The 17,837-nt window shown below is 48.4% G+C and overlaps 1 protein-coding gene across 3 annotated transcripts in view; it reads right to left on the bottom strand.

Annotated features, from left to right (window-relative positions):
- Positions 1–274: 274 nt before the first annotated feature.
- TMEM201 (transmembrane protein 201) overlaps positions 275–17,837 on the bottom strand; it is a 49,749-nt gene continuing 32,186 nt past the window's right edge. For 2 of the 3 annotated variants that reach the window (XM_037880922.2, XM_043531594.1), the window contains exons 7-11: positions 14,456–14,679; positions 8,525–8,596; positions 5,725–6,015; positions 5,012–5,143; positions 275–4,553 (exon numbers count right to left, since the gene is read on the bottom strand). In XM_037880922.2, coding sequence (XP_037736850.1) covers positions 4,456–4,553; positions 5,012–5,143; positions 5,725–6,015; positions 8,525–8,596; positions 14,456–14,679 — 817 coding nt within the window. In that variant the 3' untranslated portion in view covers positions 275–4,455. Of the gene's footprint in view, positions 4,554–5,011; positions 5,144–5,724; positions 6,016–7,135; positions 7,478–8,524; positions 8,597–14,455; positions 14,680–17,837 lie in introns of those variants that run through there. The other variant, XM_043531595.1, reaches the window with a different exon arrangement.

A 17,837-nucleotide genomic window follows, 5' to 3' on the forward strand; every position in this document is an offset into this window, starting at 1 on the left:
ACACCCTGACTGGCAGTCTCCATGGAGGAGAAAGAATCTAATGGGCAAGATTATCAAGTTTCTCACTCACCCTAAAGGCGATTCCCTTCAGGTCAGGGTTGCATTTCATTGGTGGGGCACTGCATGGGGGCAACTTGCATTGCCTTGAGTTGTCTGCTAACTCTGTGTAGCTTTGAGATCACAGCTTGAGTGCAAGGTACGCATGCACACACACCGGCGGTCTCCCCCCCACCCATATGCGCACGCGCACACACACAGAGAAATAGAAGACACATTTAAAATGAGATTTATAATTTCAAATTTTTGGGGGTATTTTTTTCTGTTGTTTTTTAAAGAAAAATAATCCTCTTTAAACACCGAGCATGAACTAAAAACCTCCCAGGGACAGATTTCCCCGTAACTGGAGCACAATATAACTAAACTGTACAGCGTCAGAGCCCAAAGCAAGCATACAGATAACATACAACATTTCTTTAGTAGGAGATAAGGTTTAGGACTCCGCTTTATCATCATTCCCCACCCTCCCCAAATACCTACTTCTACCAGCAGGTACCTCAAACCCCTCCCCACCCATCCAAGGACACAGAGGATTTGATAGTCACTTCTGGAGGCAGCGTTTGTGGAAACAGCTTCCTTGCACTGATGAAATAGGTGCTTTCTGACGTTCTTACAAACATCTGGGACAGAAGTTAAGACAAGGATATTTCCAGGAAGGGTGGTTGGGAAATATAGCAGTATCCAGAGATATCCAGAGGCAGCACAGGCTCCCAGCTGCATCACTTTAGAGACCCCCAACTAGTTCGGCAATGTTTCACAATATTACTGTCACCCAGGAATAGGGAATGGGATTTGGACGTTCACTGGCCAAAATTTGCCACTGAGTAAGCGGGCTGAACTGCAGCGAGTTCAGTCCGCTTATGTGCCAGGAATGCTTACTTCTAGGTCTGGGCTATTATAGGATATGACAACTCGTTCTCCAAACTCTCTTCACTCCCTGAACAATATACATCACACCTGCTGATACAGCTCTTGAAAAGTAGCATTGGGAATCCAAGATACTCTTAATTCAGAGCTGACATCATCATGGGAAGACTCTCCAGGGTCTTGGGACATGCATAATAAATCTGGGCACAGAGAAGAAGGATGTGTGCATCTTTAAGGGAGGATGGGAAGGAGAGAGGGTGATCATTCAGCAGCAGGGCTGAGGTTCCTTTTGGTAAGAGTTCATTTATGTCCGACCTCTAAGTCAACCTTGACCTTATTTAAATAAAGCTCATATCTTGTTTAATGTACAGAAAGTTTACATCCATCCCCACCCCTAAAAGGCTTTTACAGCAAAAACAATTAGAAAAATAAAATTCCATCCCTGAACAATACTGTACGAAGACCCATGCCACCAGCAATTCATGCACAAAGATTTTGACCGGGGAACCATTTTTTTGATTCCTCCAAACCAGCATTATATAGAACAGCAGCAGGATGGACATAGTGTCCAGTAGCTGGATTAAGGCTGACAATATAGTGACAAACATGGGCTCAGATCTTTCAAAATGAAGAAACTCTTCAAACATTTATACACACACATGCACACACACTAACAACAGTGAAGGCTCTGCATCAGCAATAGCATCGCTCCTGCCTTGTTCTAGCACCAGATTGAAAGGGCTTGTGATTTTCCTCTTAAGTGAGAGCATCCAAAAAGTCTTAAAACGGCCTCAGACAGGGTCACCTAAATGCCTGGTCAGGAGCCCAACCTCCTGGCAGCAGATTCAGAAATGGAATCAGGGAGTTCCTGAAACAAGAAACATGCAAGAGGAAGAAAGGAGGGGCTGGGAGTCTACAGAGCCGCGGGTGCTGGGAACAAAGAAGAAATGCTAGACAGGGGCAAATCCAGCACTGGAGTTTGGTGGGGACAAATAAAAACCATGTGAAGAGGGGCCACGTGCTAGATGTGGCGGTGGGTAAATACAGCACAGACCGTGAGGTGAGAAGTGAAACGAATTTCGTGGCATAAGCAAAGTCACAGTGCACATCTATCACAATAAGACGTACAAGGCCACCGTACTCTGGCATGCCAGTCTCCACTTAGGAGCACGTGGGCATGCCAAAAGTCAGGACAAGGGGCCCTGACCAGGATACCATGGGTTGCTGCGGGTCAGGAGTGAGTTACAGTGCCACAGCGGTATGGAGAATGCTTGTGGAATGCCACTACCAGTTTTTTGCCTGTGTGAACACTAAATACAACCCAAAGAAACGTCAGAGGGACACAAATCTCACCACTGTGAGGTCGCAGACTAGCCCAAACATGGGAAACATTTAATGCAAGTTACAAAGAGTTACTAATCAGCATACGGCATGGCCCACTATTTCTGATACAGTTGCTAGTCTGAATCTAGGCCGTGGGGAAGGAGTTGCCTGGTAGACAGCCAGGCCAGAACACCAAAGGAGGGTCCAGACAAAGCTACAGAGTCAGAGATCCTGCTTCCACAATCTCTTGATAAGAGCCCGTGGCAGTCAGTCAGTCTCCTGCATGTGACGAGAGAGAGGAGAAGGCAGTAGGAGGGCTTCCCGGACCAATAGGGGCTAGAAGAAGGTTGCTAAGATAATGCAAGAATAGGTGCAGAGACACAGGGAGAGCAAGACTTGAGTCACCAGCAATAAAGGCCACTCACCTGGATGGGCAGCACATTGATTAGAGTGTTTGGTTATCACTTTGTTTGTCCTAGGAGAGGGCATGATGGCTCAATGAGCAACATGAAGGAAAAGCAGTTTCTTAAAGCACCAGATCTCCACTATGAGATGAGATTTTCAGATTAATAGGGAAGTCTGTTATCGCCAGCAGACTACCACAGTGGTTGGGTGTGGAGGAGGAGGAGGAATGCCCAAAGTATACAGTAGCAGGGCATGCAGAGGGGAAGAGACATGGCAAGCACAATTCAGTAGTTCCAAAACAGAAGAAGATGTGGAGACGTAAGAGGATTCAAGACCAAAAGGAAAACAGGACCAGAACCACAGGAAGGTTCTGGGCAGAGTCCTGTCATGCTTCAGAGGCCTCATCCTTTGTGTTAGCCAGGTCTCCCTTTGTGCCATGTGGTTGGCGTGGAGGAATTTAGACATTGGGGCCATAATTTTCAGACATACCCATGATTTTGGGTGTCCAACTTGACACCTTAAAGGGACCTGATTTCCAAGGAGCGCTGAACACTCACCCTCTGGAAAAAAATTACCTGGCTCCTTTAAAGCATCTCAAGTTGGACACCCAAAAAATTGAGACTTTCAAAATTAGAAACTATTTTTGAAAGTATTGGGCTAGCACCATGGATTTTAAGCGACATCCTGGCCGTTTAGCTGGTCTGGTGCATCTCTAGCTGAGACAGACTTGCAGTTTAGCCAAGAAGGCAATACCTTAAATAGTGAATGATAAAGGCCTCCACCAACCATGAGGAGCCAAGCCTCTAGAGTGGGGCATGTTATCAGACTCCTCCCTGTTAGAAGCGCTCTTCACACAGTTTCCAAAACAGTATGTTTATGTGGTTTACAGTAAGAACAAGCTGTGCAGCTCCCAATGTCAGCAAACACATCAGCAGTCAGAGCTGCAGCCTGGAGCTCCTGAGGCCCGATGCAAGTGCATCAGGGCACATATTACAGTAGTACTGGCACCTCCTGGCGAGGCGAAAAGCATGGGTTTGCTTTTTTAATGCAGATGTGCCCAGCTCTACAGCAGCTGTACTGGTTTGAGCAATGGACATGAATGGTTACCGGGAGCCAGAATTGCAGGAAGGCAACTGGCTAGAGACCTCAGACAGCAGACTGCATGCGCACACACACACACACACACACACACTCTGCAAGAGAATCACAGAGCAGCTAAGGTCCCCGCTATGGGTTCCGGAAACCTTAAGGAGGACATAAAACCATTCATATAGAACAGAACCGGGGAGAGTGAGAGGGAGGGAGAATAGGTGTCAACAAGGAAACCAGGCTAGGGAAGCCATTTCAATAATTGAAGACCAGGTCCTGCTTCTTGTCTCCAACTTATTTGTTCAAATTCTTCTTATTCCATCATGACCGTCCATCCGAGGTTGGTTAATAGGTGGGAAAGATGGGATGAGACAAAGCCAACCAGGTCATTTACATCTTCTCCAGTTCATGCCACAGACAGATTCTTTAGAAAGAAGGTGCAAGGGACGTTAGCTGACCTCTCACCTTGAGCTGGGTATTACGAAGAGTCCCGCTGGCCACCTCCAGCATCACAACAGCCCTTCAATACGTTCTGCTCCGAGGTGGCAGCAGCAGCTGTCTGGCTCTGTGTCCCTGGGGCAGCCTGGCAGGCAGTGGTTGATAAGGAGCATGCACCTGTGGCACGGCCATAAGACACCAAAGCTGCGGCTGAATTGTTCTCGTGTCAGTCTCTTGGGAAGTAGGTGGCGCCACGAAGAGCCGGGGCGGCGCAGGTCAGCGCAGGCTCTGGTAGAGGTAGGCTGATGTGAAGATCGCATTGGCTGTCAGGCTCACGGCAAGGAGACCTCGGATAGTGGAGTTACCAAAATGACCTTTGCAGGGGCGGAGACGGGAGGGAGGGGGGGGGAAAAAAAAGAAAAGAAGATGCCAGTAAGAACTGGTAAGGAACTTGATGAAATAACGATGAACAGAAGTCTCCCTTTCCAGGCCCAATGTTTTTATTCGGATCAGAAGTTGGTGAACCAGGTTTCCAGCCACAATCCAGGCAGGAAAGACTCTGATGTACTTCTCCATGCAATTCTTTCCCATTCCCTTCTAATCTCACCCACCGTTTCCTGACCCAGGAGAACACTGTAGTGCTCAGTGTTTCTCTGACAGTCTGAGGAATAAGGAGAGCCTTGTAGTAAAGGCACAGGACTGGCACAGAGGAGATCTGCCGCCTTCTCCTGTCTCTGCCAATTATTTTTGTTTGATTATTGCCAAGTCACTTAGACACAATGAACAGTTCGTTCTCTCTCTCTCTGAGACACACACACAGCCTGCCACCCACCTCTCCAGCCTGCTGGGTCTTCTCCTTTGGTGGTCGTGTCCACCACACAGGTGGATGAATGTGACGAATTATCCTCTTTTTTGATGGAATTATTACTGCAAATACTCCCTCTTTCCACGACTGACCTCATATCTGCGAGAGGAGAGGAAGAGGCACCATCAGAAAAAAACAGATGCAATGGAAATTATAAGCCTGTCGCCAGAATTGGATGGTGAAACATTGCAGAGCAGTGCTGCACAAGAGGTTAGGACTGGAAGTGAAGACAAAAGACAAATCCAGGAGCTCTTTGGCATAATTCATCAGTGTGAAACAAACAATCCTACCACAACTGCAATGGCTGGATGAATTTCGGAAGTCAGAATGTAATTATTCAAGCTAGAATGCGGTCAGGACAATTGGGCTAACACCCTTAATCATGTGAAAGCACCTATGATCATCCAAATAATAAAAATAAATAATAACAATGGGATCTTAAATGGCAAGTGGAGAGGATCTTTGTTTCACCTCGAATCTGAAGGACAGGGCCTCTAGTAGTACAGTGGTCCCCTAATGACACAAAGGGCCATTGGACCCAATAGGGACTCTCAGCTACTGAACCATCGGTACCACTTGGGTTTTCCTTGATGGTCTCCCCTTCCTTTTGCCAACTGCTTAGCCTGCAAGCTGACCGACTGTGACTGGACTGGACGCTGGGGAAGAGGTCAGGCACGTACCAGGCATTCCCCGCTCACGGAGGTTCTTTTTTGGGAACGGGGTCAGCTCAGCAGCGAAGACGTTGCTGTCAGGGTGCGGAGGCTCATCCAAGCTGGTCGGCGAGTGCAGGGCGTCACTGTGGGATGGGAAAAGCAGCAGCTTCTGCCCTTTCAGGTTCAGGCGTGCAGGACTGATGAGGGGCCGGCGGTAATGCAATGAGCCGGAGCTGGAGGTGACGGAGCCAGCCACCGAAGGTGCTGGAGATGGAATGGGGGATGGAGCGCAGCTTCCAGACAGCAGGGAGTAGTACTCTGAAATGGAGATGCGCCGGGGGGCAGAGAGAGGGGATTTAGGCTGGGAAATGTGGTGGGTGTGTTCGCCAACCGGTCTGCGAGAGGAGGGGGTGTATGTGTCCCTATTCATTTCAAAAAATCCTTGCTGTGCTATGAATGACCGGAGCATCTCGTCTATGCCCGTTCTTTACTCTGAGAACACACATTGTAAGATCGGGGGTGTGTGTGTGGGGGGTGTGTGATTCAAAAGTAATTCTCTGCCGTTTCCTAGGGTCAGAGCCAAAAACTTCTATCTTTGCAAAGGAACTTGGGGAAACAAGGCATATCATGGTAGTCCTCCGTTAACTCTGTTAAGGCTGTGTCTATACACAAGCATTGCAGCAATTTGACTAAGCTGACTTATAAAATGATGCGTTAGATCTGTGCAACTTGTCTTAGGAAAAGGCCCAAGACTTCGCTCCATTTAAATGGAGATGGTTTAAATTCACTGTTGCCCAACAGAACAGGAGGTTAGAAGGTCAACTCTCCTCTCCCTTCACTGAACTTTTCACCTCATGCAGCCCAGGTTCAACCCCCTCTTACCCTTTCCACCCTTTAAGGTTCCCCAAGCCATAGATCAGCCACTTCTACTGCACCATCACCCCAGCATCTATCATGGAACTCAATGGAGCAAATTCAGCTGGGATTTCTGGTACTGTAACCGCGATGTCACATCATGGTTCGTGCTGGTGCATCACAATGGGGTAACTTTGGAGGGGAGAAGAACACTTAGAACAGGAGAGAGAAGGTAAGTTTTTAATGGCCCGACACCCCCTTTGGGTCTGGTCGCTGGGTTCCTTCAGTGGAGTTTACATTTTGCATGCAGCTTATTTTTAAAGGAGTGATTTTGGCAGATACTTTCAGACCGTTTGTTTGAAGAGTGCACCAGGAAAGTGGGGGGTGGGCAGGGAATTAACCCAGACTGCAGCTGCGTTCGGATTGTTAAAACACGGGCAGTACAAACTTGATGCAGAGGCAAGGGATCCAGACGGGGACAGAAGGTCTGTCTGGGGTCAGAAGTGCAACAGACAGGTCACCGGTATGATGGGGCAGCGAACAGGCACAGCAGACAAAGAAGTTTGATAATCAGTTCCTTGGACAGGGGGAAAAAAACAAAACAAAACCTAAAGAAAGAGGAAAAGAGCTGCAGATGGAAAGCTTGAAATCACTCAGCGAGATCTCAGCTTTTACATGTTTTCCAATATTTCTGCAGCTATCAAAAGAACGTGAAGCCTGGGGATACCACAGAGTAGCTTTTACCCTTTACTCTTCAGTTCTTCCTCAGTGGCCCTACATAACATTCACCTCTCTCCAAAGCCAGGTAACCGTAACTGCATACACTTGTTGCAGGGATAAAGCACTCCAGCCCACACATGCACCCTCTTCCTGTTCTTCTCTGCCTCAAGGCAGGATGATGCTACTTCTGCAGCATTCCCCGTCCCTGTTGGCCCAAGAAATGGAGAACCTGAACTCTTCCATGGCAGCAAGCTATACTGCCACGAAGTGACTGAGCCAATTCAAGGTCCAGTTGTGCGTGTAACATCCCGAGCAATAGCAGAAGTCTCAGACCACACCCCAGTGGGCAACAAAACTGTTGCAACTGGCCAGTCTCTGGGAAGAGGCCAAGGACTGAGCGGGCATGGAGAGCAAGTTTCCCTCTTAGCTTTGAGGTGTTGCCCTCCAGATCAGGGTTGAAATGCAACATACTTGCACTGTTGCTGCCAATGCAGCTGCCTAGAGCCTACAGGGCTCTCTCTGGCACTAAATGTAGACTTTAAAAGGTGTGTGTGTGTGTGTGTGTGTCTCTCTCTCTCTCTGAAATACTAGATTTTCCAGCCCATTTTGTATTCCCATTTGCAATAAGGTTTTATAAAGGACGATGCAGAGGACTTGTAGCTATAACACTGCTGATGCATCACTACACTAGCAAACCGTGATCCTGACTTTGGTGGGTGAGGGAACAGGGAAGGACTTTAGCAGTGGAGTTGCACTGCAGAGACCTTTGGAGCCGTATGATCTGGAAAAATAATAGTGTTTGGAAGTCACTCTGACCCTCACCCACTCAGAAGGCATCATGTTAAGGTCAGATCCAAATCCAAGGAAGGCTGGTCTTGTGTTTAAAGCACTGCACTGGACACTCGAGATTTGGGTTCAATTCTTGATTCCACTGCAGATGCTGTAGCCCACTGGGTAAGTCACATAACTGCTCCATCCTTTCTATGTCTGTCTTGTCTACTTAATTGTAAGCTTTTGTGGGCAAGGGTTTCCTTATTGTGTGGAAGTACAGCGCCTAGCGTGATGGGGATCTGAGCCTCAGTTCAGGCTACAAGGTGCTACTTGCAATCTTACTAATGATTACTCTGACCTTTCATTGGAAAGTGGGCAGGAGGGAAGAGATGGGGAAGAAATAGGGTTAACCTTCTACCACATGTTTTAGCAAGTCATTTCAACCCCTGGGAGTCTCGGCATTGCAAGTTCTCGCCCTTACCTGATGCAGGCGACTCCTTAGACTGAGATCCCTGGGACGCCGGGCGGCTTCCACTGAACAAGTAGCCAGAATCTAAAAAGCAAACCAAAGAAACTCAGCACAGGTGCTAAATACTGTAGCAAGCACCAAGAAAAGCACCTGTGTTGTCCAGCCTCGCTAACACAAGTTAACGTACCAGGGTTAATGTGCCAGCTCCAGCAACTTCCTCCCAGGACTGTCGTGTGCTCTGCTAAAAGGGGCTCTTCATAACCCCAAGCTGTCACACCGTGGCTAAGGGGAGACAGGCCTGAGGTGCACAGGGGTTTGAGAGTTCAGTCATCCAGATCACCCCTCTGTCTACAGAGCTGGCTTCCACCCCCACTGAGGGCGACCAGAGGGCAAGCTGCTGAAGACAAACTCAGCTTAATTACCTGGACCCAGGCAGCCGGGTGGCATTCAGGGACCCGGTGTAAGAGTCACCACTGCCAAAGTAAAGCTGCATGGACTAAGGCTAAGCCACTTCTAGCTCTAGTTCCATAGTCAGCGTGATCCTGGCCCCATTTGTTGCTTCCTTCTCTGCGCCTCCTTTCCTAACTTGCCTTAAATCCTCGATAAAGCCCTTCGTGACTGGCTCCCATAGAACCCCCCTCACAAGATGCGGCTGAGACCAAAAGCCCAATTTAAGACGCTATAGGGTGTCACCCCAGGGTCCTGCCCACTGCCGAGTGAAGGGCCCTCCATTTCAATTCAACATTCCCCCTTCTTATTCCCTGCCCTACTGTGCAGTGTGGTGTTGAACTGTCACCTTTGCCCCTAGAAGTGGCTGCATTTCATTGACTGGCAAAACTAGGGTTAAACTATCTGGGATGAGGACACAGAGAGAGAAACATACGGTATTATTACTACACCATATGTCTCAGCTTCTCAGAGAGTCTGAGCAATGGATGCATTGTGTGAGAGCGTTTCTGGCGACCAAGGCTGCTCAGTAACTATTTCGGAGTTGCATCCCCTGCCTTTTATGGTTCAGTTCTCCTGCCTGAGCTGGAAATGCTCAGTGCTGTAGGGGCAGCCAGCACCAACTGAATGCTTGAGAAGTGCAAAGGCAAATCCAAGCACACTGAGTGCACAAGTACTCCCTCGGGCCTTGTGTGCAGAAAGGGATCCCTTCTCTGCCTGGCTGCAGGGGAACAGAAGCAGCCAGCAAACTTCAAAAAAGTTCTGGGTAGGAGGCAGGTTGAGAGTCCCACAGCAGCGAGAGAGAAGAACTCGCCCCCTCCCCTCCCATGTTCCCCAGACAGCCTTTGCAGGCGCTGCGCGCGGCCTGCTCCTTCGTTCTATAGCTATGGACAAATCTATGACCCTTGGTGCTTCCCAAGAGGATCTTTATCCTTGTTTGAGTTGCTCTGTATTTTAAATGAACTAAGAAGCTGCTGGCCTGACAAAGAGCTGGGGAGAGGGTCTGAGAAGGCAGCAGGAAGAGAAAAAGGAAGAAGCTGGCAAGGAGACTTGTGGTTTAACCGACACCAGCAGAAGATTCTACCACTCTGTGCTGCGCAGCCAGTAACGTACGGGACTTTACTGTGGTGCCCATTACTTTCAGGATCCCACCTCTGCTCAAAGTGACCCTTCCAGTTCTCTCTGATTGCAAAAGTACAAACCGAGCCAGGATCTTTAGGTTCTAAGCCCTGTGCTTGGAGCTTCCCCTGATTTGGCAGGGACTTCAGCATTTCGATGGGTCTGGACCGCACAGCACCTTAAATGCGTTGCGGGCTCAGTGCTATTTTAGAAAGCATCAGTACCAGCTCCCAGCAGTCGCTTGCATGTGGCTCCCTCACCAGGGAGCCAAGGGCCATTAGGTGCACATTTCCTGCCATGCATTTGCACCATGGGGTGGCTTGTCACCATCTTAAAGGATGGAAGGTAGAGAAAAGATTCCACCCTCTCCTGCATGACTGAGCATGCAACTCTCTCTCACATTCTAGTGACAGAATCACCTGAATTTCCATCTGCGTCTTTGGATGTGCAGCGAGGAACCTATGGTAAAGTTCAGATAAAGCTGCAAGAACCAGGAGACCCAAGCGTTATCCCCAAAACCTCAGTCCTGACATTGTCCTTTGGGACAAAGCTATTTAAATAAATATTGCTAGAGGTACCAAATGGGTTTGGAGACTGAAAGCCCTGTTATGCGCAGAAGAGATGCGGCACAGACAGGGCAAGCTTCCATGCACTGCTCAGCCCCGGTGCCTCAGCCTGGAGCTGCAAAGCCAAGCAAAAGTATGGACCACACAAGGATGGTGGAGCGGGAGGGTGGTGGTGGTGGTGGTGGGGGATCACAGCTGCATGGCAGATTTGCACCTGCTGTCCCCAGTTGTAAAGGAATAGGAAGAAGAATGCTGTGCCAAAAAGCCACCGTCCAGCTGAAAGGTTTTGCACGGCTGTTCTTTCAACTGTTCCTGATGGATCCAGGAGAGCAGCTGGTGGCACAAGCCAAACTGAACAAAAAAGGCTCGGCTGCTCTTACCACTGTGGTGTTATTCTAGAACCCATCAGTGGCTTGGCCTCTGACCCTTGATAATCACTCACTGACAGGGCAGGGCAGCGCTTCCCTTGGATGGAGAGTGGCATGTGCTTGCTGGTTTCAATAACAAATTTAGGGCTGAGGTTTAACGCACTGGTAGGAGAGAATCTTTCATCAGCCTTATAAACCTTCCCTGCACTGCACAGACTCTTGTCAGAGGCCCTCCCAGCCAGACAGTACAAAACCGGGAGCGTGGGGGGTTGCAGCTGTGTTTGTGCACAATAAAATCAGACTTAAAAGATGGCCCAATCCTCTGCCCCATCAGTTTGTAGTGAGAAAAAGCAGCCTTACCCACAAGCAGATGTACTCCAGTGAGAAACAGATAAATCAGGGCTAGTTTACATGAGTTCCTGCTCAGCAAGCTGGTGCACTGCAGATTCACGCTCGCCTTGCCATGCAGTAAGTTGTTATGTAGATGAGACCTCGGTCTCAGACTAGGAGAAGCTAACTTAGTGACTCAGGCCCATTTTGTTCAGTTACTTTAAGACAAAGACAGCTCCACTCTTCTTCCCACAACCACTATCGTAATTAGCTCACGCCTCCCCCCCACCTGACATTGGCCCAAGAACTGAACTCTTTCACGCCTAGAAGATACCACAATACGTGAAGGTTGAGCATGCTGGATGGGCAGCGTGCAGGGGATGTTTGCATCGTTGCTGCCTGGGTTGCACTTATTTTAGATGTCTTCAAGCTCCAGAGCTGTCAAGTTTGTACCTTTGACTGACACTGAATTCACATTTAAAAACAAACAAAAAAAACCACCAGAAAATGTTGCAGCTTTGCAGCCTGGTTCTCCCCCACATGCAGAGATTTAAACTGCAATTACTATTATTTAAACTCAACAGCTCTGTTCACCTGCCTCCTCTAAACATGTTCCTAAAAAAAAAGCCCTCCAGGAAAAGAGTGGGTGTGTTGGAAGCGTACATTTAAATTGAGACAGACCCGGATCTCGACAGTGAAATGGAGACCACAGGCTGGGGCACTTGTTAGGGTGTTTAAAAGACCTCAGAGACACTCAGAACTACTACCAGAGCAGGTCTGGAATCGGGGTATGGAATACAAGACCCTGCTGATGGCTGTAAATTCTCCCCAGACACTTCTGGCTCCAGGTACAGCACACTGGTCCAGATGACAGATTTGAGCAGTGTGTTTTACACTTCTGTTGCTGAGGAGGACAGCAATGTCCCACTCTAAGAGTCTGACTTTTATTAAGCTTCCTATCTCCCCCCGGCCAAAAAATACTTCTAACACACTGCACAACCATCTGTGGGTAAAATATTTGCTTTCTCTCCTCCACCCTCAAAACAAAGGCAATTTGATCTCCCATGACAGCTCATTTGGAAGAGGGCTCCCACCGAGGGCAAGGATCCAGACTACATTGGTGGTCATCCTCAATGATTGATCTTTCCCTCTCTTCACAAATGTGGAGGCTAAACTTTTCCAAGCTGCCCTAAGAGACCCAGATGCCCCTTTACTAGGAATTGGAGACCAGAGTCTCTTAGGAGGCTTTGAGGACAAGATCTAGCCCACCCAGACATCTTGAGGCAGCGTTTCTATCAGAGTACTCTGCACTAGAGCTATTGCCTCTCGAGGAGGTGGATTACCTAGGCTGACGAGAGAACCCATGGTGCACCTAGGCCACTATAGAATTTTTCATGCAGATGAGCCTTGAGTCAGGGACAGCTGGGGCTTTAAAACCAGGAGATTGTTAAACAAGAGTCACTTTTCAAAGACAGGCTCAATCTGACAGTTGGTAACAAGTTAACATTGCAATGTTGCTCTCTGCAGCCTCCCTCAAACGCCCGTTGGAGGGAGGGTTCAATGGTCTAAGGATCAGATCTGCAGCAAACACAATTCCCTAAGTCCACAGGTTCAAATCCCAGAAAGGTTGACTCTGCCATCCTGGCCTTTGCTACTGGCCTGTTGCTGAGACAGACACTGACTATAAGGCAGGATCTTCTGTCCAAGGGAGGGTCCCAGCAATTGCGGAAGAGTTGGGAAGACTTTGACCTCCTAGGGCCCCATAAGACAGATGGGTGACTCCTGGTATGTTTAAATGTGTTTATTGTTTTTATTATGTTTTCTCAGTGATGTTTCCGCTTTAGGAATAAATGTGCTTGCTTAGAACAGCAATTTATATGACTGGTAAATCACACCTGTCATAGCCCTCGGAGAGAAAGCAAAGCATCAGCGCTGGCCATTAGGCATTCTGGCTTGCTGGGGGTATCACAGTGTAAGGCAGGGGCTGTGCAGCCTTAAAACCCCTGGTCAGAAGGCAGTGGAAACAGGGTCCCTACCCAGAGACAGGCAATGGCAGGAGTTCTGAGTCCTGACTGGGCACACCTGGAGTGGACCATGGAGGGAGGAATACAGGGGCAGTGATCCCTGATACTGTGACAGCTGTGCTGTGGGGCTGAGGCATTCCGATCGCTGCCTTGTGTGTCAACAGTGGGCAAAGCAAGCCCTGTGTCTGCAGCTCATGGAGAGCTTTGGGTTGAAAGGCCCTAAAGGAGACAGTGACACACCTGAAAGACAAATCTGAGTGACTGATCCTCTCCTAACACGATTTTTGTGATTACAGTTCCTGAGAACTAATAACTTTCAATCTAGTCCACTGCTGGGGAATGGAACTCTCTGGAAAACCCAAAGAGAACCTCTGACTGGAAACATTAAGCTGGTCAGTCACTGGGGGCAATGCTCTTTATTCTGGCTTCCCAGCTCCACAAACTCCACCCACAGCTACTCACCTACCAACCTAAGAGCTTCTTTGCTCTACCTAGGTGGTGACAATACCAAAGTTAGTTGTCTAGTATTAAAATCAACCGCTTGACCAATAGCCATGGAAGAGCATTGTATGGTACTCTTCTGCACTACAGGGACTGCAACCACCCAAGGATCAATGAAAAGCATTTACACGTAACTCTTATCAATAGCTGCCACACGGGCAATAAGAATTAGCTTATGTGCACGAGCGCCAGCTTACAGACTCTCTGTTGCCTTTGAAGAATCAGTTATACCGAACCGGCAGGCTGACCATCTTAGAAACAAGCCCTATGCTATAAATCCTGTGCCTACAGTATCTATGAGATACCTCGTCCAAGACCTGCAAGGAGCGTGTGTGCATGCCCAACTCGTCACTGCCCACCAGCGTGCAGCGACTTATTCCGAATAACTAGTACTCACCACTCAGTTTGCACTTTTACAAGCAACTTCATACAGTGCACAACAATGACCTCTAACTAGACTTACTAGTCTATTAGGCAACAGGCCAGGCACATTACAGTGGGTGGGATTCCATGACTCACTCCCACTCGAGTATGAACACAGCTACACTTTCATTTCCATCAGGTGTAGAAATGTGGGGCATGCCTTACCTGTCCTGGCTAGGGAAGGGATGGTGCCCAGCGAGAGGGCCCTGTTCAGACGTCCAGGGAGCGAGGAAGAGGAAGCTCTGCGTGGGGATCTGAAGAACTGCTGGTTCGTCAGCTGGAGGATGCTGGGGGGCGTTGGGATAAAAACAGACGGCGAGCCAGTGGAACAAGGGAAACCAAACCCAGAGCCACTGGGGAACAGAGTGACCGAATCCCCGGAAATAAACCTGTAAATGATATGCATGACAAATATTCAGCAAGGGATAAATTCCAGCATCAACTGCTCACTGAGCTCTCACAGATGCACAAAAAGTGCAAAGCGACAAATCTCCACACACTCAGTAGCGCAACTAAGTATAGGTTGGTATGCTTGGTGGGGATGCCAGGATTGTGCCAATGCCTAGTCAGTCTACACAGGGAACATAGCACCAAATTAATCAGGAGTTGGCATCAAGTGGTGCCAATGTGAACAAGTGTGTCCCACAGATGTTCTATTCCAGCAATACTGAAAAAACCACCATGGCCACCTACCTCCAGTCAGTGCAGGGGCTGGCTACAAACCATTTAAAGGAGTTCTCAACAAGCTAAGATGCTTGGCCTTGTTTATATGAGTCAGTTGCACCTGTTAACCTAAAGGTGTGATTTTAAACTGGTTTACTTAGAACCAGTGTGGACACTTACTTCAGTTAAGCCTAAATCAATTAAAAACGGACTCAAGCAACACCCAAATAAACCACTCAAACTGAAGTAAGTGTCCACCACAGGGGTTTGCACTGGTTTTAAGTAAACCAGTTTAAAATCGCAACTTCAGTTAAACAGGTGCAACCGACTCATGTGGATAAGGTCTTACTCTACAGGAAAGGATCTCACAGTCAAGCACCATTGTTGCCCGCTTCAGCAGTGCCCCGTCACCTTTGCCCGTCAGCTCTCTCCCTTGACTTCCAGCATGGATCATAGCAGTCGTAGTAGGTTCAATTAGACAGGTGCCAGTTTGCTCCTCTTGTACGTACAAGTATTGCTTTTTGCTACAGTTAAACGCAGCAGCAGCCAATGTGACTAACTGGTTTATTTAGGCCTTTGCAGAATACATGCAAGTCTAGGACTATATAGGGTTAACTCTTGCTGATGAGCAAGGGAGCTTGTATTTTTCTTGATTCCAGGACACTGACAGGGTTACACATTTTTGGTGTGTCTACTGCTCCATCATCACATATCTATCAATACTTAAGTTTCTCAACGTCGGAATGGAAGATCTAAAAGAGAAGTTGATGTTTAGACTCCAGTGGAATAATACTCAGGGGATTCCATCAATTTACATTGAGGCCTCGGGCTCAGAGCAGTTGGTGGGCCAGATTCTCCCCTGGTATACATTGGTGTAACTCCACTGGTTTAATTATCAGCTAAGAATCTGACCAGATGTTGATAACTAGAATGCCTTATGAAGTGCATAAAAGTACAGTACCAATGGTGTGCGCTTGCGATTGCCATGATGTTCGTGGGAGCTAGGTGGTGAATAGAATAGCTTCCATCTCTAGAGTTCAGAGTTAAAAATCTCACCTCTGGTCATGCTAATACACTGAACATTAACGTGGCGGGCTCTTGTTCGCTAGCACCTCAGTTCTCTAGCTTGCTCTCTAGCCAAGTTACTTTTATGGCCCCCCCCCCCCCCAACGACTGTAGTATCTGAGCACCTCACAACATCCCCCGCGAGGCAGAGAAATGCTGCTATCCTCCTCGTACAGATGGATCAGTGAGGCACAGAGAGATGAAGGGACTTGCCTGAGGGCACACAGAGACGCTATGGAGGAGCAGGGACTTGAACTGAGATCTCCCAAGTCCTAGGCTAAGGCCTGAATCATCCTTCCTCCACTCCTTCTCTAGGGGTTGCAGTTCATACAGATGTGCACTAGCAAAGCTATACAGTGGGAACTGTGCTCCCCAGTGATGCACATTGCTTGATTGGCTCATATCGCTTTTATTAGTCTCTCTCACTTTCATGGACACACACACAAAATACTGGAGTTCTCGACGTGGAAAAGTTTAGAAAATTTAAAAGTTTGCCTATATTCCAGAACAGTGATTCTGAACCTATTTACTGCTGGGGGCCGCATATGCAGCTCTGTGCGTGTTAAGTGGGCTGCATCCACACAACATATATACCACCTGTATGGCCCTGAGGATGTCACATGGGCTGCAGCTGTGTACTGATTGGACCACAGATTGAGAACCACTGATCCCTAGCAACAACAGCCCTGGTTTCATGGGCAGTGGGTACCATAGGCTGGGGAAGGCTGGGTACCATAGGCTGTGCCTCCCCAAACAGCCAAGTGTGGCTCCGCCCATGCTCTGCCCCCAGGCTCCCCCCTCCTGCTTTTGCTCAGTGCGGTCGCTGCTCCAGTCTCCCTGTGGGGTGGCCCCAACTGGGGCTGCGCTGCCTGCCCTCACGTTGCTTCTGGGGGGGGGGGGGGGGGTGTTGGGCCACACACCACCCGCCGTCCCGTCACTCTGGGGCTGCAGCTGCCCCCCTGGTGCTCCGGGGCTGGGGCCGTGCTGCCCACCCTCCTGGTGCTCCAGGCACGGAGCCTTGGGTGGAAGGGCTGGGACTGAGGACTAGCCTCCCCCAGCCGGCAGTTCACGCACCACCCATGCCTGGTTCCCTGGACCATTTCAGAAAGCTTCCAACCAAGTCTCAGGAGGGGGCTAGAGGACAGTGCTCCAGGCCTAAGAACATAAAAGAGTAGATGTAGATTTAAAGAAAGACATACCAAAAATACCAATGTCAGATATTGTAAAATAAAGCTCTCACAACTGTATAACAGGGTTCCATTCCATAGCTGGGACAGCCATGCCACAGGGATGCGTTTTGTTTTTTTTAAATAGGGCAAGACAAGACAACTTTCCCAGCATTTTACTCACAGGATTACTCCATACAAATAAACTATGCAGTTAGCAGAGCTGCATTAGATGTCACAATTCTACCACCTACATTGACATTGGTTCATAGCCCTAACAAACGATCTATCAAAAGATTACTCCCATTGCTGCCCTCTTCTGTTCCTCCTGGCAATTTTGAAGCAATCATGGTCATCAGAGCCCCTGGACACGTACGCATAGCTCAGATGATCTACACAGCAGACAGACAGACAGTTCTGTTCTAATGACACTACAAAAAACAATGCTTACCCAGGCTCCAACATCAGAATCATGGGGCAGGCACAAGCTTAGTTTCTGGTGGCTTTTTTAAATTGTATTATTGAAAGATGTCACAGGAAAAACCTGCTTTATTTAAATTTTATACAAGATATCCCCATGTTGTATTACAGGATTTGTAAAACAGTTAAAAACTACAGGAGAGAAAAGCAAGGGGTGGTGAGAAGCAAACTGC

This window comes from Chelonia mydas, chromosome 18, assembly GCF_015237465.2.
Source record: "Chelonia mydas isolate rCheMyd1 chromosome 18, rCheMyd1.pri.v2, whole genome shotgun sequence".
Lineage (NCBI taxonomy): Eukaryota > Metazoa > Chordata > Testudines > Cheloniidae > Chelonia > Chelonia mydas.